This window comes from Melospiza georgiana, chromosome 28 (genome assembly GCF_028018845.1).
Source record: "Melospiza georgiana isolate bMelGeo1 chromosome 28, bMelGeo1.pri, whole genome shotgun sequence".
Classification (NCBI taxonomy): Eukaryota; Metazoa; Chordata; class Aves; order Passeriformes; family Passerellidae; genus Melospiza; species Melospiza georgiana.
The window spans coordinates 5,843,177-5,869,226 of record NC_080457.1 but is presented as its reverse complement, the minus strand read 5'-3'; the positions used below and the strand labels follow the sequence as shown (position 1 = coordinate 5,869,226).

The following is a 26,050-nucleotide window of genomic DNA, read 5'->3' as shown; positions in this document are numbered from 1 at the left end:
GTTTCTCATTGCAAACGCTTTACCTGGGCTGTGCTCCCGGGAGGGCTCAGGTGGGGCTGTGGAAGCAGAGGGGCTCACACAGGTCGGGACCCTTCTTCATCCCTTTTGCTTCCTCGCATAGAGCCGTTTCCCGGTGTTTCGGGGCGGGATCCCGAGCACTGCAGCGAGTGCTGGAGACACAAGAGGGCAGGCACAGGCTGTGCAAAGGAGAGAGGGCTCTGCACAGCCTGTGCTTGCCCTCTGCCCAGCCAGCCTGGCCCTCTCCACTTCCCTCCATCTCTGCAAGGGGGTGAAAAACAGGGATATGTCTTCTGGCCCTGCCTGGCTCGTCTGCTGAAGCAAATTTGCAGCAGCATGTTCTGCGAGGAACATCCAGGGGCTGAGGCTCAGCTATGAGCTCCCTCAGCAGCTCCACCTGTCAGGGATGCTCCCATTCCCGGGCATTCCCTAGTGCAGGTGTCCCTAGCTGGGCTCTGCCACCTCAGATGGCAGAGGCTTTATGGACCAGCCAGGCTGCCTTTCCTCCCCTGCTTTATGGGACCAGCCAGGCTGCCTTTCCTCCCTTTGGCTTTATGGGACCAGCCAGGCTGCCTTTCCTCCCCTGCTTTATGGACCAGCCAGGCTGCCTTTCCTCCTGTGCTTTATGGACCAGCCAGGCTGCCTTTCCTCCCCTGCTTTATGGACCAGCCAGGCTGCCTTTCCTCCCTTTGGCTTTATGGGACCAGCCAGGCTGCCTTTCCTCCTGTGCTTTATGGGACCAGCCAGGCTGCCTTTCCTCCCCTGCTTTATGGGACCAGCCAGGCTGCCTTTCCTCCCTTTGGCTTTATGGACCAGCCAGGCTGCCTTTCCTCCCCTGCTTTATGGACCAGCCAGGCTGCCTTTCCTCCCTTTGGCTTTATGGACCAGCCAGGCTGCCTTTCCTCCCTTTGGCTTTATGGGCCAGCCAGGCTGCCTTTCCTCCCCTGCTTTATGGACCAGCCAGGCTGCCTTTCCTCCCCTGCTTTATGGACCAGCCAGACTGCCTTTCCTCCCTTTGGCTTTATGGACCAGCCAGGCTGCCTTTCCTCCCCTGCTTTATGGACCAGCCAGGCTGCCTTTCCTCCCTTTGGCTTTATGGACCAGCCAGGCTGCCTTTCCTCCCTTTGGCTTTATGGGCCAGCCAGGCTGCCTTTCCTCCCCTGCTTTATGGACCAGCCAGGCTGCCTTTCCTCCTGTGCTTTATGGACCAGCCAGACTGCCTTTCCTCCCTTTGGCTTTATGGGACCAGCCAGGCTGCCTTTCCTCCCTTTGGCTTCATGGGACCAGCCAGGCTGCCTTTCCTCCCTTTGGCTTTATGGACCAGCCAGGCTGCCTTTCCTCCCCTGCTTTATGGACCAGCCAGGCTGCCTTTCCTCCCTTTGGTTTTATGGACCAGCCAGGCTGCCTTTCCTCCCCTGAGTGTCCCTTGGAGGGGATGTTCACATGGGTGGCCAGAGGGGCCATCAGCCCTTAGCAGCCCTTGTTTCCCATGTCCCTCAGCCTTGCTGGTGTCAGCCCACAGCCCATCCCCAGGCACTGCTTTCCTTGGCTCCCAGGACACGGTGGCCCATGGCAGCTCTTGGGCACAGCCTGAGCCACCAGCCCTCACCAGAGTGGGACAGTGCCCAGACAGCTGTGGCTGGCCCTGGATCCCTGGCAGTGCCCAAGGCCAGGCTGGGCAGGGCTTGGAGCAGCCTGGGACAGTGAAGGTGGGGTGGGATGAGATGATCCCTTCCAACCCAGACCATTCCACGATTCCGTGGTTTGTCTCCCTGGTTTGTGCCCATCCCCAGGGGCAGCAGAGCCCGAGCCAGTGCCCAAGCTGGTGCCAGGCAGCTCTGCTGGGCACGGGGCTGTTCCCTCCAGGCTGCAGCCAAAGCTCCCCGCACAGTTCAACAATGAAAGGCAGCAGATGGTTTATGGTGTGAATTACAGCAAGCGGCATTGCAAAGGCAGCACTAACCGGGAGCAAATGAAAGCCTTAACGGGGAACAAATGAAAGCATTAACACACGGCCGGCCAGTGCAGGCGTGGGGAAGGGAGGGGGATTTGCAGATGGGCTGGGAGTGCCCATTCCAGCCAGGGATTTTTAGAGGGGAAGGGTATTGTCCCCTGACCATGCAGGGGTGATGAGCACAAAGGGAGACTGGCAGCGAGGTCTGGAGCCAGGAGCAAGGGTGCTGTGGCCACTCTGCTGCTGTAATTCTGGGCCATAGCTTGATTGGGTGTGCTCAGCTCTGCCTTTTCCACTCTCCTGGAAAGGGCACCACAAGGTGCAGGAGGTTTGTGCATCTGTCCTTGTCTGAATTTCTGTGCAATGCAGAAGCAACACAGCTCTGTTTAGTCACCAATGGACTGTACTGAGAGCCTGGCTTCACTCACAGGCACAGGTGCAGGAGGAGGGACCGTATTTTGCATTTCAGGGCTGATGTGGATTTGTACAAGAGCAAACCAGACTCTGGAGACAGCTCCTGCTCCCTCTGCACCCCAGCCATTCATGACAACAGAGTGCTGGAGCCTTCTGGCTATGGAAGGAGGCTGCAGCTTCAGGGCAACCACCTGGTACAAAAAGTCCTCCTGGGAAAACCATCTCGGGGCTCCCAAGTCCTTTGTCCCCTCCTTGCCTCAGATACCCTGGTGTAAAATGGAGAAAAGTAGCATTGTAGCAGGGCTGGTATGGGTAGCTGAGACTGAGGGATATTCCCATAGGAACATCCATGCTGGGGGATGCCACAATTCCCCTCGCCTTTGGCTGCCAAGGCCCAATGTGGACACAGCAAAGCTGAAATTACATCATCATTGGATGAAAATTGTCAGGGGGAGGACAGGGTGGCTCAGGGATGGGGACAAGGGTCTTGGGGGTCCATCAGTGAAGTCAAGCACCTGAAAGGTGAAGGGGCCGAATGGTGCAAATGGTCTGTTGTCATGGTAACTGCCCTGGTTATAAATCCAGAAACTGGGCTCATTTAATCCCTAAAGGTGGCTGAGAGTCATGAGGCATTGCCCTGCAGACCCTGATAGGCTCTGCCTGTGCTTCAACCCTCTGCTCCCACCTCATTCCAGCTGGCAAAGTCACGTTCTGGGCGCTTGCATGCTCTGGGACCCTCACCTGATGTAGGGCTGGGTGCTGTACCGAGACAGAAATCCTGGGGTTTCATTCTGGGTCTGAAAAAAGGCGAGCAAAGCCCCTGCTGTTCACGGAGCCGTTGTGGGAGGGAGTTACTCCGACCCTGCTCAGACCCAGCCCCTCACACCTCAGTGTGGATCCCCCTCGTTCGCACTCCCGCAGCCGCACCACGCATGCACCGAGGCATCGTCACGGATCTGCAGCACCTCCTGGGTAGAAAATCCAGTTTTCTCCCCTCCACCCCCTCCTTCCCAGCCTCCCGGCTGCGTGCACATCTGGGAGCGCCTTCCCCAAACACATCCGTCACAGGTGCCTTCGGGGCACACGGAACATCTGGAGATCCTCCGGGGCCGAGCCGGGGGCTCAGGAGCTGCTGGGCACAGTCCCGGCCCCGCCGAGGCACAGCCAGGGCCGGACAGCCCCGGCTGGAGCTGCGGGGCTCGGTCCCTCTCCCTGGCCTGCCCGGCCCTGCCCGGCCGCGGGGCTCCGGATTCCTGCGCGCCCCACGGCTCCCAGCGCTTCTCCCTGAGAGTCCTGCAGGGCAGGAGAGCTCTGAGGCAGCTCTGGGACAGCCCTGAGCTCTGAGGGGGCTCTGAGGGAGCCCTGAGCTCTGAGGAGGCTCTGAGGGAGCCCTGAGCTCTGAGGCGGCTCTGAGGTAGCCCTAAGCTCTGAGGCGGCTCTGAGGGAGCCCTGAGCTCTAAGGCGGCTCTGGGGCAGCTCTGAGGGAGCCCTGAGCTCTGAGGAGGCTCTGAGGGAGCCCTGAGCTCTGAGGCGGCTCTGAGGTAGCCCTAAGCTCTGAGGCAGCTCTGAGGGAGCCCTGAGCTCTGAGGCAGCTCTGAGGGAGCCCTGAGCTCTGAGGCAGCTCTGAGGGAGCCCTGAGCTCTGAGGCGGCTCTGAGGTAGCCCTAAGCTGTGAGGCGGCTCTGAGGTAGCCCTGAGCTCTGAGGCAGCTCTGAGGGAGCCCTGAGCTGTGAGGCGGCTCTGAGGCAGACAGAGCAGAGAGCAGAGACGCTCCCGCCCCTCCGCTGCCCGGCTCTTGCCCTGGCTGGGTTTTGCTCGGAGCTGCCGTGAGAAAGAGAAGCGGGTTAATGCACCTCTTTCCAATCTGCGTGTGTGTGTGCGTGCGTGCAGCTGAGCAGCAGTCCCCTTTTTTTCTTTTATTTTCCAGCCTTTCATTTCCCCTCCCCCTTTTGCTCTCCTATTTCTCCCTCTGAATTAGCTGCCCACCTTTCCCTTGCAAATCACACCGACAGCACAGGCTGGGTTTTCGGGGTGGTATTTCCTGCCCAAAATGGAGAGGTAGGGAGGAGGAGAGATGCCTGAATCCTGCAGCCGCATCCCCGGAGCTCGGGGAGCATCTCCCGGTCGGGCTGAAGACATGCGGGAAGCAGCGTGCTCGCCTTTCCGCACTAGTTAACAGCCTGGAAGCTGCCTCCGCTTGTTTTAGGCTCGCTCGTTTAATCTCGGCTCCCCTCGGCTCGTGTGTGCTTGTGTGTGTGTGTGTGCAGGGGGAGGACTTTATTGCCATTGGCTCAGCTTTCGCTGCCCACCCACATCTCTTCCACATCACCTTGGTGTCTCCCTAAATAAAACCAGCCCTCCTTATCGCGCCTAGGAAATCAAGAGCAAGAGTTTGAATGGATTTTATATAAATATTTACCCCGACGAAGCTACTGCTGAGCTCGTGGGATAAACTCGCAGCAGCTGGTCTCACTCTGCTTCCCTCGCCTGCCTCTGAAAGGGTTTAATTACTTTGGAGAGAAGAGGGGAGAGATCCTGATCCCAGATCTGGCTCCAGACTGACCCAAAAAGCAGGACCAGGATTTAAATGAACTATGGATCTGAAGGACAGCACCAGCGAGGGCAGCATGGGCAGCCTGCAGCCTTCCAGCATCCAGATTTTTGCCAACACCACCACGCTCCACGGGATCCGTCACGTCTTCGTCTACGGGCCGGTCACCATCCGGCGCCTGCTCTGGACCTTGGCCTTTGTGGGCTCGCTAGGTCTGCTCCTGGTGGAGAGCTCGGACAGGGTGGCTTTTTACTTCTCCTACCAGCACGTGACCAAAGTGGACGAGGTGGTGGCGAACAGCCTGGTGTTTCCTGCTGTCACCATCTGTAACCTCAACGAGTTCCGCTTCTCCCGGCTCACCACCAACGACCTGTACCATGCTGGGGAGCTCCTGGCGCTGCTGGATGTCAACCTGCAGATCCCCAACCCTCACCTGGCTGACCCTGCTGTCTTAGCCACCCTCCAAGAAAAGGCCAACTTTAAGCAGTATAAACCCAAAGTTTTCAGCATGCAAGAGTTCCTGGCACGGGTTGGCCACGACCTGAAGGATATGATGCTGTACTGCAAGTTCAGGGGCCAGGAGTGCAACCACAAGGACTTCAAAACTGTGAGTATGAGCAGACACTCTGCTTTTCTCTTCTCTGGGCATGTGGACCACGGTGTTGCAGGACCAGGACAGCCCTGGAGGTCCCTGGCTGAGCTGTGTGGGTCTGATGTGGTGAGACAGTGGCTGCCAGGCTCTGGCATGGCAGAGGAGGAGCAGGAGGAAGCCTGTTGAGCTGAAGTTTGTTTGTTGGAGTCCTAATGGGGGTTTTTATGGGGCCAGACTTGCAAAGGGTTTGTAGCAGGTCCAGTCTCCATGCTGAGTAAGGCCCACGGCTCGCAGTGTTTGCTCAGGGTCAGATGGATGCTGCTGAGCATCACGGGGGCCTGAGGGTCTCTTGCCATGGCCAGTGGATGTCAGCCAGCTGAAGGAAGCTGAGAGGGCTGGACAGAGCCAACAAGAAGGGCAGGTGCTCGGGGCTGGTCTGAGCAGTGTCCAGCTGTGTCTCTCCAGGTGTTTGCAGCGTTGCTGGAACTCTGGAAGGGGAAATTTTTCTTCTTGTTCCTGGTGTTCATGGCTCATAAATTCTGGTTTGCTGCAGAGTGTGGGTAGCAGCTGGGTACCTGCCTGGTGCTGTGTCCTTCCTGTGCTGTGTTAGATGAAAGGAGGGGAAAGAGAAGGAGAGGAAAAGCAACTGAGAGGCTGAGCTCTGATCCCGGTCTGCTCTGACAGGGGGGAGGTGGAGCGAGCCGGGTGCTTGAGCATGCTGAGGGAAGGAGCTGCTGCTGAGTTTCCAGCTTCTGGCTGGTATCCTGATGGCAGCACAGGCTGGCCCGGGTGCTGTGGTGGTACATGTGTCAGTGTAAAATAAAAATTACCAGGAGGTTGCCTGGCTGAAGTGATGCCCCTCTGTGCCACTGGGGCAGGTGAGGGGACTGGGCAGGGGCTGCAGAGGGGCTCAGAGCCCCACCCTGGCTGGGCTGGGGTGTTCTGGGCTCTGGGCTGAGTCCCACGGTGCTCTCAGGCTGTGCTGGGCAGTGCCTTGGCTCTGTGATCCTGGAGTCAGGAATGTTACAGGTTTCAGGTGGTTATTGCTTGTGAGTTCTGCTGGTTGTTCTGCTAGTTCTGCTGTGTCCTGCAGAGAGCAGGGTTTGTGATCCCCAGGTTCATCAGCAGAATCTTTGTCTGGTTTTGGGAGAAGAGAATGTTTTCTATCTGTGCTGCTTTGGATCTCTGAGTCCAACTGACTCCAGCACCAAAATCATTGCCATGTCCTGGGCTGTGCTCTCTTTACACCTTGGAGCAGGAACATAGAATTGTACACCTAAGTGATTACCTGTGCATATCTCTGATGTGTGTCTATTTCAAACTGGCCATTCAGGCAAACCATTCCCTTGTTTCTGCTCCCTGGGCAGGTCTGAGCAGGGGTTGGGTCATCCAAGCTGTAGGAAGGCGTCAACCAAGTTCCAAGGAGAGGCGCTTGCTAAAGGGAAGCCATGTGTGAGCAGCTCTGGAGAATGGGATAAAAAAGGAGAAACAGATCCAAAAGTCCAGGGGACAAAAGAGTTGGGAAGTGAGGTCAGATCCCAGGAGAATGGACAGACCTCTCTTGACTGTGGCAAACTGTGGGGAGTGGGAGCTATTCTGCCTGTGGACTTGCCAAGAATGAAATAAGAACTAGCCAAAAGCAAAAACCTCAAAGCCAGGGAGCAACCACACTTTCAAAGCACCTGCAGGGCTTAAAAAGGACTTTGAAAAGCAGAAGACAGGAGCTCTTGGCAGCCCTCATGGGACCCAGCAGGGTGTCACCCCTAGCCATTGAGTTTTTGAGATAATTGCTTCTGAAACAATGATTTTATTTTTTTTTTTCTCATGGGGAATACTGTAGTTTCCAGAAAGACAAACATTCCCTGTCTGCCAAATAAATGCTCTGCTAAAACGGATCAGGGCAAGCTAGAAAGAGACAAGATATTATGGACTGACAGCACTTGTCCTTGTCAAAGTGAGAGATTGAGTGCAATACTTCAGCCCATTCTGCAAAGCAGCTCCTACCTGAGCCAGAAGACAACATTGTCTCTCACAGAGGCAGGGCTGCCATCTCCCTGACTCCAGGTAATCCCCCAGGTTATGGAAAGCCAGGAAGTAGCACTCAACAGGGACACAACAACCCTGTTTTTCTTCCAGATTTTACCCCTCAGATAAAAGGCAGGGAAAAGTGTCTGTTTGAAGGATGAGTAGGTGTTTCCACAGGGAGAATGCTGTAAAGGTCTGTGAGCTGCCTCCAGGCTGAATCAGAACCTCATGTCCTGGATGAATTTTGCATTTAATCACCACCAACCTGTTGCAGCTGCACACAGGCTCAGTGACAGCACATCCATCCTGCTGCAGCACCCGCTGGAGAGGAGTCATCACTGGAGCCTGATTTGTTTCCTGAAGGGAAGCAGGGTGTAAATCCCAGGGCAGTTCTGCAATCTGTCACCAGGGTGAGGAACTACCAGGGTTTTATACACACTGCCCAGGTTCTGGCAGCTGGGAGCAGAGGAGGCAGGAGCTGTGCAGCAGAGGCTGCACCAAACAGGAGCTCTGCAATGAGGGGCAGCTGAGGAGTCCGTGCTGTGCTGCCTCTGGTCAGCTCTGCCCTCTGGTGCCTTGGGGGGTTTGTGTGCTGGGTGTCCCTGAGTAAAGCCCACAGTGCTGCTGCTGCATGGAGAGCAGGAGCTGAAATGAAAGCACTTGACTTTACTCTCCTTCCTCCTCCACTGTCCTGTTTATATCTCTGACACTGCTTTAATAACAGGACTTCAGCTGTGTTTTCCCTACACTTCCTGTTCCTTCTCCCCCTAATAGCTCCCAGACAGCATTTCCCATGTTAAGGGCTGCTCACTGGTGTTGTTATCTTATTGTATTTCATATTTCCTCAAGTCCCATACCGTACCAAGCTGTTCTTCTCTGCAGCACAGTTCTTCATGTCTTCTCCGGGACTCCTCCTGGGCTCTTGACCCACCCCTTTTTATTCCAGTTACCTTCACAAGCTACAGCTGCTGCCCAACTAAGGACTTTGCAGCTGTAGCTCGTTTGGAGTAACTAGGACCCACTTATTTAATGCACAGATCTTACAGGGACTCTCTCCATACCCTGGAGTGAGTACCCACAGCCTTTTTGCAGAAATGCCCCAAAGGGAACAGCCAGGTCTTAGCAGGATGTGCTGATACTGCGCTGGCATTGCCACACACAGAACAGCAGAGAAGATAATGCAGAGCTCTGCTGTAGGCAAAGCCAGTGAAGAAGAGAAAATTGGCAGAACATGCTTTAGCAAATCCATTCCCTTGGAGTATGTGGAGGAGGGAAGCCTGAGAGCAGCAGCCAAGGAAATCCCCTCCTTGCTTTCTGCATTGCTCCCCCCAGGAGGTCCTGGTTGGAGCTGGCCTCACAGATGGCATTTGCTGGAGGAGCTGTGCTCCTGCTGCTCCATGTGACATCAAGGTCTTCATCCCACTGCTGCTGAGCCTGGCACAGCTTGGGCTCCCCAGCCCTCGCCACAGCACTGTGATGTTCTGGGAGTGCCTGTGGGTGTGTGCAGCAAAGCCTCTTTCCCAGGGCACTGGGGTGGCTCGTGGCCTTCACTGTTCCAGCCTGGGATGATGCTGGGCAGTCACAGGGGGCACTGGCAGGAGGATGCTGTGTGGGGCCCAGCAAACGTGGGGGGCAGTGGGGAGAAAACCTCTGAAAACCCTTTCAGCCCATGGGGCAAACGCGGAGTGAGGGATGGGATGGCCTGGGAGTGGATGCTGGCAATGTGAGCAGCAGGGGAATGGGATCCATCAGTCCCCCCTTGCTGAGAAACGCTCCCCAGCAGCACAGCCTGCCCAGCACAGCCTGGCCCTGGCTCTGGGGGCTGCTCTGGGTGTCTGGGGTGGTACCGTGTTCTGTTTGCTACATGCAGCATTGGGCTGTGCTTCCTCACGTCCTGTCATTCCAGCGAACACAAACTTTTCCCTCGTGCCTGCTCTGCCTCATCAGGTGTCTATTTATTGCCAGTGGCCATGACAATTGAAGGATAGAACTCATTTATTTTCAATACACATTCTTCTGACCTACAGGGTCCACATAATGAAGTGTATCTCATGTGAATATAGCTATTTTAAGACACGAGTTTCTGTCAATCTATCTGGCTTTCTCTATACATATTTTTTCTGCCCTTCTTTCTAGTATATCTATCAGGCCAATGTTTAGTGAATAGCTTTGGCTTTTTAGACTAACTAGTCCATTCTCATCTGTTATACAATTTTCACTTTATTCAATAAAAAAGTCAGGATAGTGCATACTTGATTTAGAAAAACATTACATTTCTTATTTACCAATTTTTCTGGAGAGTCACAACTTTTCGCAAAGTTTGCTCCGCAGTCTGAGATGCCGTAATGAGATCTGCCATTATGAAATGTGCAATAATGAGATGTGCAATTCAGTGATAACTTTTACACAAACAGGCTGTTCTTCCAGTAGGAAATCATGGAGGAAATCCAGTCTGCACTGGAATATCTCAATTTTGCAGGTACTGTTGAGGGTCTGGGTGGGCACAGGCACAGAGGCAGTGCAGGGTTATAATTTTGCTGCTGGTGATGTCTCATTGGGTGTCTAAAAGGAGGTGGATTGCTCCTGGCTCAGGTATCTAACAAACCCTGCCCTTGGGAAGTGCAGACCCTCATTCCACCCAGTGGTTTACTGGATTGAAAATCTCTGTCCTGTAAGGATTTATGGCTGTGGTAGTTCCCTGTTACACTGATGGGGTTTGTATTTCCTTTATTTATTAAAAAATGGTAGGGTAATATTTTATATTTTGCAGGAAGTTTCATGGATGGATGCCAGTTGGGATCAATGCTCATGAAAAACCACTGCTGGGTTGGGTTAAACTCTATTTAACTCAATAGAGTTAAAATCTAATGAAAGCTGTGCAGCTTCAGTGGGGCCTTTTCATGGCAAATCCAGTTTTAAATCCTTTAATACTATGTCTTGGTTTGGCACAGCCTGGTTTTTCATTGGGGCCACAGGGATGGCTTCTGTGAGAAGCTGATAGAAACTCCCAGCATGTCTGACAGAGCCAGTGTCTGATGGCTCTGAAGAAGGACATGCTGCTGGCCCAGTTAGAGAGGTTGGCAACACCTCTGTGATGACATATTTAAGAAGAAAGTACAAAACCTCGCCCGCTGTATTGGAATATGATCCCAATATTACCAGGTAGATTGTGCCTGGGCTCGTCTGACCCTTGCTGCTGGGCCAAAGGTGGCAACTGTGGTGTTTCACCTCAGAGACACCTTGAGCTGGCTGGATGCTACAGCTGGGCAGTTAACAAGTCCAGGCTTGTAGAAACTCAGTTTTACCTCAGGTGGAGGGCTTCAGGCTAAGGTGAGGAGGAAAAGGAGATGGATTCTGTCGGAGGGTTTAATCCAGAGTTCATTACATGGTCACAGATATCTGAATCTTGGTAACAGCTCCAACAGAATGCTGACGGCATGGTCCTGGCTGAATTTAAGCCCAGGGACAGGGGGAGGGGAAGGGACAGGTGAGAACCAACCAGGTGGGAGGAGGAGGGTCTCAGGGGACGAGGGACACACAGACAGGCCAATGACCCCAGGCCTGAATTGCATCCTTTGAACCTGACCAACCACACGATGGCCTTGCTGGAATGCTAAAAGTGATTTGACAGCCCAGCAGGGGGCAAGGGGGAAGGGGAAGAGAGGTATTGCCACACCTGGGAAGGGACTGGGAAGTTTAAAACAGGAAATTGCAACATACTGCAACATTGCTGTTTTACCCAGGGTGGCCTGGCAGTGCTGCTGGGGCCGTGCCAGAGCTGAGCCTCCCCTGCCTGGCTGCCCCCAGCGAGCCCTGCCAGGCAGAGGGGCAGGGGCAGTGGGGCAGCCTCCCCTTGGCAGTGCCTGCATGAGCAGAGGCATTAATTAGCATCCACGTGGCAGTGGTAGAGCTGGCAGGGAAAGCAGGATGAGCAATTCCCCAAGGCAGAACCCAGACAAGATCAACTTCTCGGTGCTGCAGGATTTTGCAATATCTTTGAATTGGTGGAACTTGTTGGCAGTGGTAGCTACGGGCATGTCTTGGTTTGGACAGCCAGGTGTCTGCTAAGGAAGGCAGGAGCCTCTCCTGAATTGGAAACTGTAAACCCCCTCCCTCCAAATTGTTATAAATTTGAAATTAAGGGGCTCTCAGGGAAATATATGGGAGCAGGAATAACAGTTCTTTACTAGGGAAGAAAATAAAAATAAAATAAACAATGCAGTAATACAAAACAACACTGATGGAGTCAGAACACAACCTGACACCCTGTGGGTCAGGGTGTTGGCAGCAGTCCCATTGGAATTGTGGCTCAGCCCTCCTGCAGTGTCAGGGCTGGTTCTGCTGGAGCAGGATCCTGTAGAAAGGTGCAGTCTCTGCCTCTGAAGATCCAGTGGAAGAGGCAGCTGCTGTTCCTCTGGGAATCCAGTGGAAAGGCTGTTCTGGTGTCCCAGAAACTCAGATTCTATCCAGGTAGGAATGCTTGGCTCCTCCCCCTGGGCAGAGCCTCTCCCAATGGGATGCTGTAATTTTTATCAGCCATGCAGGGACATTCAATAGCTGTTATCAGCAGGTGTCTCCCTGGAGGGAGGATTGGCTGTGGAAGAGATAAAAAAACTGCTCAATGAACAGAAGATAACTGCCCCACCTCTGACAGATGGCAATAGAATACACATTGCCTTGCAATCTAGGACAGGGCAGCAGTTTTTCTTCTAGTCAGAGAAGAGGAGGAAGTGAGGACATGTGAGGGAAAACAACGTGGTGGCACCAAGGTCAGTGGAAAAGGAGGGGGAGGAAGTGCTCCAAGTGCTGAAGTGCTGGAGCCAAGATTCCTCTGCAGGCCATGGTGAGGACTGGGGTGAAGCAGGCTGTCTCCCTTGCAACCCATAAGGTCCATGGGGATGCAGAAATCCCCTCACAGCCTGTGAGAGAAGTGTTCCCACCAGAGCAGGTGGATGCTGGAGAAAGCTGTGATCCAGGGGGAGACCCAAATGCAGAGAGAGGGCCCCTGCTCCCAGAGATAGAGGGAGAGAGAGCCCTTGCTTCCAAACTAGAGCAGCCTGTCTTTAGAGGACTGCACCTTGTGGATGAGTGACCCATGCCACAACAGTTTTGGGAAGAGTGCCCATGGGAGGGACCCCATGGCATAGCAGAAATAAATACTCCTCTCCCTAAATGAACAGAAAAAGATCTGGAGTGATGAACTGACCAAACCCCCATGCCCTGTCTCCCTGCACTGTCAGTGGGAAGGAAGGAGGGGCTGGGGGAAAATAAAACGGTGTTTTAGGGGCTTATTTTACTTCTCATTATCCTCCTCTGACTGTGTAAATAATAATTTCTTTATACCTTTAAATGTAAACCTGTTTTTCCCTTGAGTGTTTTTCTCCCAGTCCTTACTGGAAGTATAAACACTGGATGAAACAACTCCAAAGGAGAGAAGCTGCAGAAATGGGCTGCAGGTTGTGAGCTTGGGGCATTGGTGCTCCACAGTTGGGGTGCTGATCTGACCAGAACAGTGACAGTCCTCCTTTAAGATCTTTGAAAAGGCTCTGTTTGGATGGTATTTGAGCTGTTTCTTAGCCAGCATGCTGCCCTCCCTCACTCAGGCTTTGGGATGGGAATGATTTAAACAAGTGGGAAGTGTCAGGAAGAGGCACAGCCAAAGTGTCAGAGCCAGCTGGAGAGCAGAGGGGGATGGATGATGACGGAGATGAGGCATGGGGAGGGCCCTGGGAGAGGAAGGACAAAGAATCTGTGTAAGATCCAGATGTGGGCTCAGCTTCCCTTGCTGGAGCAGCTGGCACTTGGTTTGGAGGAGAGCAAGAGCCACTCCTCACTCCTGAGTGATTCCCATTTGTTAGAGTTATTTATCAGGAGTCCAGATGAGAGCTCCTCCGTCCTCCACACCCCAGCTGCCCAGGGGTTTGCACTCCACAGAGCAGCTGGAGGTGGAGAAAATGCAAATCCACCCTTGGGATGGGGAAGAACTGCTGAGCAAAGGGGGAGTCATTGGAGTTCCAAGGATAGAGGAGATGACTGAGGGCCGTCAGGGTTTATCAGAATTATCCTGGGAATTGTGTGAGGCTTTTCTTAGTGCTGGAAATATCTCTGAGTGCAGCTTCTTGTGCTTCAGCTCATTTCTCCTGGACAGACACTGAGAACTGAAGTGCCCAAAGCAGTGGAGAGCCAAGGTTGTCAACAACAGAGAGCAAATCTGATAATCACCTGGCACTCTGTCCTGGTGCCTCCGTGGCCCCTGGCTCTCTGTGACTAACACAGTTCATGTCACAGGCTCTCCCTGACAACTGGCCTTGTGTGAGTGAGCTCTCCTGGGTGCAGTTTGCTGTCTGCAGTGGGTGGAGGGTGAAACCACAGGAAGGTTTCCCATGTACTTGTGCTCTCTCTACAGGAACCAGACTTAGGCTAGTCATGTCCAAAGCTAGAAGTAAAGGCCAGGAAAGACACTGGAATATATAAAAACCCCAGCATGGTTTCCAGTTGGAGAGGTAAAGTAGAGCAACAGAGCTTGTCCATACCCCTCCATGCAAGGGTGCTTTGGAGTCTTCTTGGCACATAGTAAACAACCTCCCAGATGTCCCCTCTTGAGGAATCTTTGTGTTTGTCTGACCAAATGCAGTGATGCCCTGGGACAAATCATGGTATGACTGCTGTGGGTTTAATCTAAACCCTCCCTGAGAGGTTCTGACTACCAGGTCCATGATCCCCATGGACAGAAATGGGTGAAAATCTGAACCAGTTGTCATGAAGTTAAACAGAAGAAATTTTCACTTGATAAAAAATGAAAACAGGTCTGACTTCAGTGAGGGCCTGTGGCCTCTTGAGGTCCCTTCCAAGCTGAATTGTGATGCTATAACAGAAAGCAGGTGCAGACCTGCTGGGTCTTAAATCCTTTTGCTATTTTTGGAGCATCTAATTTTTTCATAGAAACATAGAAACCTGGAATGGTTTGGGTTGGAAGGGACCTTTAAATCATCCAGTTCCACTCTCCACCATAGGCACCTTCTATCCTAGACTGCTCCAAGCCCCATTCAGCCTGGCCTTGGACAATTCCAGAGATCCAGGGGCAGCCACAGCTTCTTTGGGCACCTTGTGCCAGGGCCTCCCCACCCTCCCAGGGAAGCATGTTCTCCTAATATCTTATCCAAACCTGCTCTCCTTCCGTTTAAAGGCATTCCCCTTTGTCCTGTCCCTACATGCCCTTTACCTCCATCTCTCTGGGACCCCTTTGGGCACTGGAAGGGGCTCTAAAGGAGATCAGTCTCTCCAGAGCTTCTCTTCTCCAGGCCAAACAGCCTTGCAGGACTTTGCACTTGGCCTAGATGGACTTTGTGAGGGTCACACGTTCTCAGTTCTCCAGCCTATCCAGGTCCTGCTGGATCCCATCCCTTCCCTCCAGCATGTCACACAGCCTGGTGTCATCAAGCCAAAATCCTATTGTTCATCACCAACAGTGATGGAAACCACAGCTCTAACCCTGAGGAGCTCTGCCCATCTCTGACCTGCTCTTGTGCTTAGTTCACCCTCAGCCTTCCTGAGAAATGGAAGCCATTTTGAGAAGACAATCATCTTCCTCTCTGTGAACTCTGTGCACAAGTTTGCATTATTGACCTAAAGACAAAAATTGCTCTAAAATGCAGAGTTGCTGACAGCTCTGTCTGCACTGAGCATTGAGGCATTCACAGCTCTGATTCCATAATGAGTCCACCACAGTTTCTCTGAGCAAACCCCTGTCTTTTCCCATTTTCTGAAACTATCCCTATTTGCTTTAGAAGCAGACAGTGGTGATTCCATGAGAAAAAACCCCTCAGATCCATCACTAAGCTCCTGCTGACAAAAAGTGTGTCTGGCAGCTCCCGAGGAGCAGCAGGATGGGGAGGTCATGCTCAGCATCTCCATCTCCTCTGGCAGGGTCTGGAGTCCCTCCTGTCACTACAGGACACAAAATGAAACTGTGGACATGCAGCTCTCCAAGTTAAAAAGAGAGGGAAGTTTAATTTCTGACTCCAACATTTATAGATTTCCAAAAGTGACGGTGGATTGGAGGGTGACAGTGCCACCTCTCCAATGACACTGGACAAACCAACAGTCCATCAAATTTCTCCTCCTTCATAAAAGAATGCAAAACAATAATTATTTACATAAAGTGTGTGAGAAAGTTTGTTACAAGAATGTAAACATCAAAAGGCTTAGAAAAACCTAAAAAACCAGGGGGATACCTCCTATGCCTTCCCAAAGGCATTTGTCACAGGATTTATGCCTGGAGTGGCATCCAGGTCAGGCCGGCCATGCAGCAGGGTTCTGCATCCATTGGCGAGGTCAGGGTGATAAGGTGATAAGCTATCATGATAAGGGGGGTGTCAGGTGGCTGGATTGCTGCCACAGCTACACCAGCTCTATATGGGACTCAAAAATCCAAAACCACTCTGCCTGCTGGGCTGGTAAGACCCTGCAGCATTTCATAGGAAGAGCTCTTTGGAAAAACAGCCCCATGGAAAACTTTCTTGCTTACAAAGTGATGACAGCTATGAGAGGGCTGGGAGTGGGGAGGACTCAGATCTTCCTGAGGGAGGAAATGGTGATGTGTGGCTAAATGTGAAGGTTGTGAAAGTCAGTGTCTATTTTGACACCTGCATCTGCTGAGAGATCATGATGAAAAGCCTTAAACAGGTTGACTTTGTTGAGGGATGAGTGCAACAGAATGGTCCTCTAGAAGCTTGTTGGGACTTCCTGACCTATGGAAATCCGTGAGGAAACCTCTCAGGCATCAGAAGCTCAACAAGCTAAGAGGGAAAATGAGGTAGATGAGGTGGTCATGTCTGGCTCCATCTGCCATGGATTAATTTCCTGAACCAGGAAAACAAAATCGCCCTTGGAGGTAAAAGAGGCTGAGAATTATTTCAGCACGACTGACACCAGTGTGCTCAGGGCCATCAAGAACCAATTTCCACCCAGCCATGAATATTTACAACCAAGCACATGCCATTACTTGAAGAAAAGCTGAATTGTTTTGATCATTTGTTGCTGTTGTGCCATGGAAGGAAGGATTTAGCCTGTGTGTTAAGGCAAGGAGCATGAAGTGAAGGGGTGAAGGGTAATGGAAAATGCACGTATATTTGCTCAGGGTGAGATGGATGAAAGGAGGCTTAATCTGCACTTGGATTTCCCAGAGGAGCCCATCCAAGGGAATGGGGCCATCAGGGATTTTCGTGTGCAAGAGGAGCTGCTCAGTTGTCTGCTCCTGTCAGAGCAGCTAGTTCTGCTTCATTATTTCCTCAGAGACTGAAATTTGAAAAGAAAACCAGAAGTGAAAAAGACTGAGTCAAATTTCATCTCCTCCTCAGGTGCTCCCCCACACTGGTCTGGCCTTGCATGAGAAGGGGATTTCAGGCTCTTGTCTCATGCCAGGTCTGTAGGCTTCCTTTTCAGTCAGTCCAAAGGTTGTCCACATCTCACTTGCTGTGTGAGTTTTTTGGGAATTGGAGTCTTTCCTGAGGGAAACTGATAGAGATGAATCTGTCCACCTTGCCTATATGAAAAGAATCCCAAACCAAAACCCGAATCCCCAAACTAAACCACTGGCGGTCCATAAAATTTTAGAAATTTTAGTGGGAACAAGTTTTAGCTGCTCTATAAAACTGAGATTTCATGATGCTGTTTCAGCAGTGATGAAGACTAATATATTGCTACAGGGCTTGCAAGGGTTGCAGGGTGAAGAGAGAGACGAGAATCTTGACCTCATTTTCAGAAGGCTTGATTTATTATTTTATGATATATATTACATTATAACTATACTAATAGGAATAGAGAGAAAAAGTCTCAGGAGCTGCTATGCTAAGAATAGAAAAGGAATCAAAAACAAAGGAGCTCTCTCTGATTCTGTCCCAGAGAGAGCTTGGTCTTTTGATTGGCCCTTAATTGTAAACATCCAACACGGGCCAATCACAGGTGCACCTGTTGCATTCCACAGCAGCAGATAACCATTGTTCACATTCTTTTTCTGGGGCCTCAGCTTCCCAGAAGAGGGAAAAATCCTAAAGAAAGGATTTTTCACAAAAGATGTCTGTGACAATATATAAATGTAATATGAAGATAGGCATGAAATTAAAGTAATTTGAAACGAAATTAAAATTAAAAATTATTAAAACTTATTTTGCTTTTTAAAGGTTTTGTCACTATTAGAAGAAGAAAATCAAAGTAACCCATTTAGACATTTTTTAGTTTCTCGTCCCATTCATGTTTTCCAGGCTCTCTGAAGTCCCATGCTCATGCAGTGGAGGAGTAGGGCAGAAATTTCACTTTATAAAAGAGGCTGAATCCCACAACAAACAGTGAACTCCATCCCATAATAGTGATTCAAACTTTTGGTTCACCTGAAGGTTTGAGGGACATTAATCTTAGGCCAGGAGAAGAGAATAAATAAACCCCAGGCAATTCAGCTGTGTTCCTGTGCGAGGGGGAATTGGAGGGCTCCGTGTCAGGAGGCTGCTCCCAGCTCAGGAGAAGATGTTGGAGCTCTGGAACAGCAGGAGGACAGGGCAGGACAGGATCCACATGAGGTTGCTCCATGATAGCCCAGCAAACATCACTGCAGTTGCCATAGGCAGGACTAAATTAATTGGAGAGGAGAGTTAATGAGCAGTGGGAGGAATTAATAGAAGCTTAACCCTTGATTATCTAAACTTCCAACAGCACCCTCCACTGCTCCCTGGCACTGAAATGGATGGGGAATGCTGAGACATCCAGGAAACCTCTCCATCCCTTCCAGGGCCTCCTGCAAGGCTTGGGAAGAGCAGCTCATGGCTCTGTTGTGTGTGAAGTGGTGTCAGCAGAGCTGTGAACTCCTCAGCAGCTCTCCAGTGATGGAGGAACCTGTGAAAGATGAACCAGGATGTCAGAGAGGCGCCAGTTCAACCTTGAATGGGGGATGGAATTATGGCTTGGGACATGGGGGGACTCTCAGCCATCTCTAATGGGATGGTTTAGCTGCAGGGGACCTTGGATGGGAGCTGACATTCCCCACCAGATTTCTTGGTGTTTCTGTGAGCAGGTGAACCAGAATTCTGCTCAGAAGTACAGATCCTTGTTCACCATACTGGTATTTTTCTCTGGAAATACTGCTGGGATTAGGGTTAGGGGTGGGGATCAGGATCTCACAGAACATAACAAGTTGTGTGCTCTTCAGCTCAGGAGCTGCTGAGGGGCTACAGCAGTCACACTGATATATTAATTATATATTAATTTCTTCCTTTGAAGCATTTACTGTTTGGGGATTTTTATTTTTTTTTAATGAAAAGTGGCAAGTTTTCCCATAAGGCTTTGGGAAAACTGCTGCTCTGCTCATTTCTCAAACATTTCCATCTAAACCAATCTGTATGTAAAAGATGGGAACAGTTTCCATGGATAGCATGACCAGGGTGTGGAGATCATGCTGGGGAGAAGGAGCTGCTGTGCTGGATGTTAAGATTGATCCTTGTTAATTGAGCTGCATTTTTCATCCTCCACCCTGGCCTCAGATGCTGCAGCCAGCATCCCTCCTGCAGATGCTGCAGGATCACTCACAGCCATTAAATTATGCTAAATTATGATGAAGCATCTCCTGAAATACGTGTGACTTGCACACGAATAACACATGGATTTGTTTCTGTCAGGTGTGGCAGGAGTTTGGAGCTGATCCACACCAATCCCAACAATTCCCCCAGTAATTCCAGGACAGGCATGGAGAGAGGAGATGCTGGGGAGTTCGTGGCAGCTCAGGATGAGCTGTGGGAGGAGAGGAGTTCCAGGCTGCCAAAGCAGTCCCGGTTTATAGAACCCCAGTGGAGTTTGCCTCCTAAAGACATTAATGAGGGTGAGATCCCTTTGTTAGCCCCCACAACTGCAGCCATCCCTGCAAAAAAGAATTCTCTCCTCATTATCTCGTGGTAGAACAAAAAGACCCTCAGAGGTCAGCCTTGTGATGATGTCTCTGTACATCTGCATTTCTCTGGGGAAAAACAGGTCAAGAGGGAAAGGACTTTTCCATGGTGTTTGTGCATGATACCAGAAAAATGTCCAAGTGTCTCCTGGGATGAGATTTTCCATGTGAAAAGTGAAAGCGTTTTGTCTTAAAGCATTTCTATTTGCCATGAAATTAATTAAAATAAAAATCTCAGTGCAAAATAAAACCCTGAAACCCTGGGATGCCTCATTAAATGGATCATCTGGTTCAGAATTAAGTTGTGGAAAAAGTGATGCAGAGCTGGGGAACTTTTCACTATGTGCTGCCTCTACATCTTGCTCTTGCAGGTGAGCAGGTTCTGTTACACCCAGGTTCTATTTTATAGGGGTTTTGAGGCAAATCCTGGTGTCATCTGAGTTAGTGGGGTGGAGCCCTGAGTTACTTCTTCATGTCTGGCTTTCCCTGAATAGGGAGATTTAATTTACTGCTTTCAAATGAGTCCCCTCTTTCAAAGGGCAGTCAGAGCAAGACGCTTCTGACAGCCTGACCTCTGAGCTTTCTGGAGATGGTTTTAGGTTTATTTCCTGCTAAGAGAAGGTTTCAGCAATTTTCCTTCATTTGAAAGAAGAGGAGAAGTCTCAAAACCATGTGATTTCTATGAGTTTCACAAAAGCTGGCAGCTGGGAGAGACCCAAACTGGAGCCCAGAGAGGAAAAACAGGGTCAGTGCTTGTGTTTTACATTGTGTCTGACAGGGACCAGCTGGCCAACAAACACGTGTGCCCCACTTTCTCCAGGAGCAGCCTGGCAGTAATGAGACAGCTCACACTTCTCTGGCAGCACAGCACAAACAGGATCAAACGAGGGTGCAGAGAGCTGTGCTGCCCATGGGGCACAGGGAACCATGCCAGGGGGCCTGTGGGTGTGAAGGATGGGCAGGTCAGCTCCTCCTGGTTCCTTCTGATGCTGCTTGGGGTCCTGAGGAACCTGGGACAGAGCAGGGAGAGGTTAGAAAAGAAAATCCTCGGGAGCACGAGCTTCATTCATTGTTCTGTTTCAAATTCTGAATAATTACCAGCACTGGGAGGAGGCCCACAGGGCTGCAGGACTCAGAATGCATAGAGAGACCTCAGCTCTGCATCCTGCTCCTCAGGTCCTTGTGGGACCTTGTTACAGGGCTTGCAAAGGGTTTTCAGGGTGAAGAGAGAGGCGAGAATGTTGACCTCATGTTCAGAAGGCTTGATTTATTATTTTATGATATATATACTACATTATAGCTGTACTAAAAAGAATAGAGAGAAAGTTCCCAGAAGCTTGCTACGCTAAGAATAGAAAAGGAATGAATAACAAAGGGCTGTGTCCCAGCACAGAGTGAGACCCAGCTCTGCCGTGAGTGGTCAGTAAATCCAAACATTCACCCAAGAACAATCACAGATGCACCTGTTACATTCCACAGCAGCAGGTAACCATTGTTTACATTTTGTTGCTGAGGCTACAGCTTCTCAGAAAGGGGAAAAATCCTAAAGAAAGGATTTCTATGAAAAGATGTCTGTGACAGGACCTCAGCTCTGCATTCTGTTCTGCAGGTCCTGGTGGGAAATCCTGCCCAGCTTGGAGCCCCCACAGCCCCCAGTCAATCCAAGGCTCTCCTCTCTTTGGGTTGGCAATAAATCTGCCATCTCCTTGGGACAAGGGCTGTTTTTCTGGTTTATGTTTGCTATTAAACATTTATTATGAAAATTGATTAAACTTTAACTGAGGGAGGGGAATTGCTTTAACCTGCTGCAGAGAATGACACGGGCTGTGATTTTGTACGGACACGAGAAAATCCATCATTCCTGGTTGGGAGGAATTGAAACCAAACAGATTTTTCTGCAAATGTCTTCCCTCAAAAAGCATTTTGGAAGCCTTTTTTAGTGCATTTGCAAATCAGGTACACAGAGTACCTGAACACCCCCAGCTACTGCAGCTCTGCAAACCCCAGAGAGCTGCTGCAAGTGCCTGCAGGCTGCACAGCATCCTGAGGTAAAGCATCACCTCCTTCCTCTTTGGAATGCTGGTAATGTTGGTGGGGGTTTCTGAGCCTAAATCACTCCTCCACTGGGGGTGCCTGTGGCTGTTGGTTGGAACAATTAACTGCAGCATATTTTCTTCCCATGTTTCAAACCCATCTAACACCAGGTGTTACAGCACAATTACCACAGGTAAATTCGTGTGACAAACTACTTCTGGAGATCAGGCAAGGACAGTTCAGTTACCAGGGGCAGGGAAATGTGATGTGCATTTATTTTGTTGTAAATAAGGCAGGTTAGTACAGTCCTGTCACAGACATCTTTTGTGAAAAATCCTTTCTTTAGGATTTTTCCCTCTTCTGGGAAGCTGAGGCCCCAGAGAAAGAATGTAAACAATGGTTATCTGCTGCTGTGGAATACAACAGGTGCACCTGTGATTGGCCCATGTTGGATGTTTACAATTAAGGGCCAATCAAAGACCGAGCTCTCTCTGGGACAGAATCAGAGAGAGCTCTTTTGTTCATTCATTCCTATGCTATTCTTAGCTTAGCAGCTTCTGAGAACTTTTCTCTCTATTCATTTTAGTATAGTCTTCATGTAATATATATCATATAATAATAAATCCAGCCTTCTGATCACGGAGTCAAGATTCTCGTCTATCTCTTCACCCCTGAGGGACCCTTGCAAGCCTGGCAACACAGTCCCCATTTACAAAGTAATGTTGAAACCTGGGGAAGAGCTGTCAGTTGTTAACACAGTTACTGTGGGTCCTCTGTGTATTCTGGTCTTCCCATGGTTTGGTGTCGCCTTCTGATGCAAGGCGAGGTGACCTGGTTCTGAGGAAACGGCACGGCGACCCAAACTCTCCAGGGTCACTCAGGCCAAGAACACACACAGGCACCAGTATGGTGGACGGTTCAAGACCTTTATTGTCCCGTCTCGTCGGGTTTTATACTGGGAAAGATTTTTCTCTACGTCAGGGGGTCTTACCTTACTGTAATTGGTTAGTAAGGAGTCGAAAGTTACTAATGTTAGGGGGGACTACATTCTTGGGTGATCTCTTATCACTAGAAGTTAAGGGGAGAGGAGCTCTACTGCTTTCTGTAACATCGCGAGATTTTCCGAGCGCCTAACCCTATCTACTACAGTTTGGTTGGGTTTTTTTTCTGTCAGGAAGTGAAATAAGTGTCTTGAGTCAAGTATGTTCTTGTAATCCCACTTGTCTTTCAAAAAAGACACGCTTTGAATAAACCCAACAAAATCAGAAACCAGCACTGTGGCTTTGGTGCTGAGAAACCCTGTGGTTCACCCCTTCTCTGAGCTGTGCCTGAGCAGCTCCATCTCCCTGCAGTGCTTCTCACTTGGAATAATTCCTCTCCTCTTTCAGTCCAGGCACTTCCAGCTGTGTGATATTCCAGCTTTGTGGTGTGCACCCGGGTTCTCCTGTGGAGTTTGTCAGTCAAGGTGTGGACACCTGATTGTTAAAGATGATGATGGTTCAAAGATGCAGATGATGAGTTTGTATCAGTTATTGCAACAGTGATGCAGGAAATCCCAGTTTTAGGCATATGATCCTGGCTACTCATGGGGAATCTCACATTCCTAAAATATCAAGGATAAGAGATAAAACAGCATCAAGTAGCTGCAAGGGGGGTTTAGATTGAATATTAGGGAAAATTTGGGAAAATTTCTTCACAGAAAAGGTTGTTAGCATTGGATCTTAACAACCAGGGCAGGGCACTCACCAGCTGCCCCTGGAAGTGTGAATTATGGATGTGGCACTTGAGGACAGGGTTTACAGTGACCATGGAGGTGGTGCTGTGGGTTGGACTCAATGATCTCAGACGTATTTTCTAACCTTAACAATTCCCTGATTCTGACATCCAGCTGGACACCCCCACAGCAGAGGTTTGGTGTCCTGTTCCTCAGCTGAGTGTCTGGAAACTGAGCTTTTCTGCCCTCCCAGTGTGCCCTTGGTGAGGTGGAAAGGGCTGGAGGAAGGGGAATGGTTGGGAGCAGTGCCTGGGCTGGTGGGGATGGGGAGGAGATGCAGGGAGGCAAATGGGAGCAGCAGAGGACATTGGCAAGGGGCCACACTGGCATGGCCAGCCTGTTCCTTCCAGGCACCAGGAGGGGCTGAGGGAGCTGGGCAGGGGCTCAGCCTGGAGCAAAGGAGGCTCAGGGGCCCTTGTGGCTCTGCACAGCTCCTGCCAGGAGGGGACAGCCCAGGGGCCGGGCTGTGCTCAGGGAACAGGGACAGGAGCAGAGGGAACGGCCTCGGGCTGGGCCAGGGCAGCTCAGGGTGGGCACAGCAGGAATTTCCCCATGGAAAGGGGGCTCAGGGATTGGAACTGCCCAGGGAGGGTTGGAGTGCCCATCCCTGGGGGTGTCCCAGGAATTCCTGGATGTGGCACTCAGGGCTCTGGGCTGGGGACAGGGTGGGGATCAGGCACAGCTTGGACTCGATGATCCTGGAGGTCTTTTCCAACCTCAGTGTTTCTGGGATTCTGTGATTGCTGGAAATAATGCTTATCTATATTCTTTCTCCACATTTTTCATGCCAAGCTGACATAAAGAATAGTTTGATGCTGCATTTCATGCCTTTCCTCCCTCCCTTACTAGTAACATGGAATTATGTCCCCATTTCTTTAAAATCCTGAGGTTTAGCAAGCACATAAAGTACACTTAAACCCCAGCCCTGACTGTAAAGCAAATATTCTTTTTCTCTCAGGAAACCATTTCTTTGACTTGTTATTTTGAGCTCCGTCATGGTCGTTGCATGCAAAGGCAACTTTGTGGAAAAGAAGGTTAAGTGCTAAGGTTAAAACAGGTTCAAGTATAATCCAGTGTGCCCTTGGCAAAGACAGAAGGGTTTTAGTGGGTCTCATTTATCATTGCCTGACTGCTTAAAGTGCTTGACTGGCTCATTATTGTTTTTATATGCCTGTAGAAGAGCTGCAAAAGAGCCAGTGAGAAAAGTATCACTGTTTTCCTCGTTTAACCCACACTCAGCAGGGAACAATAATATTTAAGACTTCAGAGTGTAAAAGGTTTTCTCTTCAGAAACCAAATTCCCCAGCATGAGCCACGTGGAGCAGCTGGGGCTCAGCTCCAGAGGGGAGGTTCCTCTTGGTGTGGAGTTAAATCTATGGCAGAATTTTAGAGGTGAGAGCCTGGAGCTGCTCCTGCCAGCTGGGGTTCCCAGGCCTTTCTGGAACCACTGCCTGACTTTCAGCCTTTCCTCCTCAGCCATTCTGCCAAAGCTTCGTCCTCCCCCTGCTGGGGCTGTGGGCTCTGCAATGGAGGGAATGGTTGGACCATCCCTGGAAGGCAGGGAGCTGCTGGAACAGTTTTCCCAGGAGGTTATGGACTCCCCATCCCTGGAAGTGTCCAAAGCCAGGTCGGACAGGGCTTGGAGCCACCTGGGACAGTGGAAGATGTCCCTGCCCATGGTATAGGGGGTGGGAATGGGAAGAGCTTTAAAGTCTCTTCCATCTCAAACCATCCCATGATTCTGGGATCATGGGACACTAAAAAGAATATTTTGGAGCACAGATCTCAAACATCAGTGAGCAAAGACCTGTTCCATGCTCTATCCCTGCCTGTTTGTTTTGCAGATGTATCCTGGGGGATACAGGATGCTCTGCACCTGGATGTGGCATTCACATTCTCTGAAAAAATCCCTTGGCCCAGGGTTTTTCTCCTGGGAAGCTGAGAGGCCTCAGAGAAAAGGAAAACAATTCTTATCTCATTTGCTTCTCCTGTGCTCATGTGGAATGTGTTTGCAGATTGTTTACCCACAGGTGATTGTTCCATTGGATTCTGCTGTGAGTTGTTTTTGACTCAATGACCAATCACAGCCAGGCTGTGTCAGGGCTCTGGAAAGAGTCACGAGTTTTCATTATTATCTTTTTAGCATTCTGTAAGTATGTAATCCTGTAATCCTTTCTGTATTCTTTAGTATAGAATTGTATTCTTTAATATAGTATAATAAAGTAATAAATTATCCTTCTGAGAACATGGAGTCAGGTGCATCATTCCTGCCTTCATTGGGGCATTCCCTGCAAATACAATACCTGGGGATCTGTGTGCAGTTGTGTAAATCACCAGGATGATATGGCAGAGGTTCTAACTGGGGGTGTGGGGGGGTTTAATTAAGTGGCTGCTTTAATTTATGGTACCTTGCCAAGGCTCTTTACAAAGCTCTTCTGGAGCTCAGGAGGTGTTAATGCCACTGGAAAAGGCTGTGGCTTCATCCCAAAGCAGTTGAATCCAACCTGGAACAGGTACAGAACGAGACTGGGAGGAGGATTAAGGAAAAGAAGCACCTGTTCTAGAGGGGAAATGATGAGAATTGAGCTTGTTTAAGTGAGTCTGACAAAGGCTGTGTGAAGGACTGGGATAACTCTGGAGAAATCCATCAAGGGGATGATGACTGAGGGGGCTGGAACTGGAGCTGTTTCACCAAACCATGGTGCTGGGTTTGGAGCAAATGGTACAAATTGGTCATGGATAACTTGGTGCTGGAAG

The 26,050-nt window shown here is 50.4% G+C and overlaps 1 protein-coding gene across 1 annotated transcript in view; it reads left to right on the top strand.

Annotated features, from left to right (window-relative positions):
- Positions 1–4,760: 4,760 nt before the first annotated feature.
- LOC131094354 (acid-sensing ion channel 2) overlaps positions 4,761–26,050 on the top strand; it is a 499,734-nt gene continuing 478,444 nt past the window's right edge. The window contains exon 1 of the mRNA XM_058041965.1: positions 4,761–5,543. Within this exon, the coding sequence (XP_057897948.1) occupies positions 4,980–5,543 (564 nt within the window). The 5' untranslated portion in view covers positions 4,761–4,979. The remainder of the gene's footprint in view (positions 5,544–26,050) is intronic.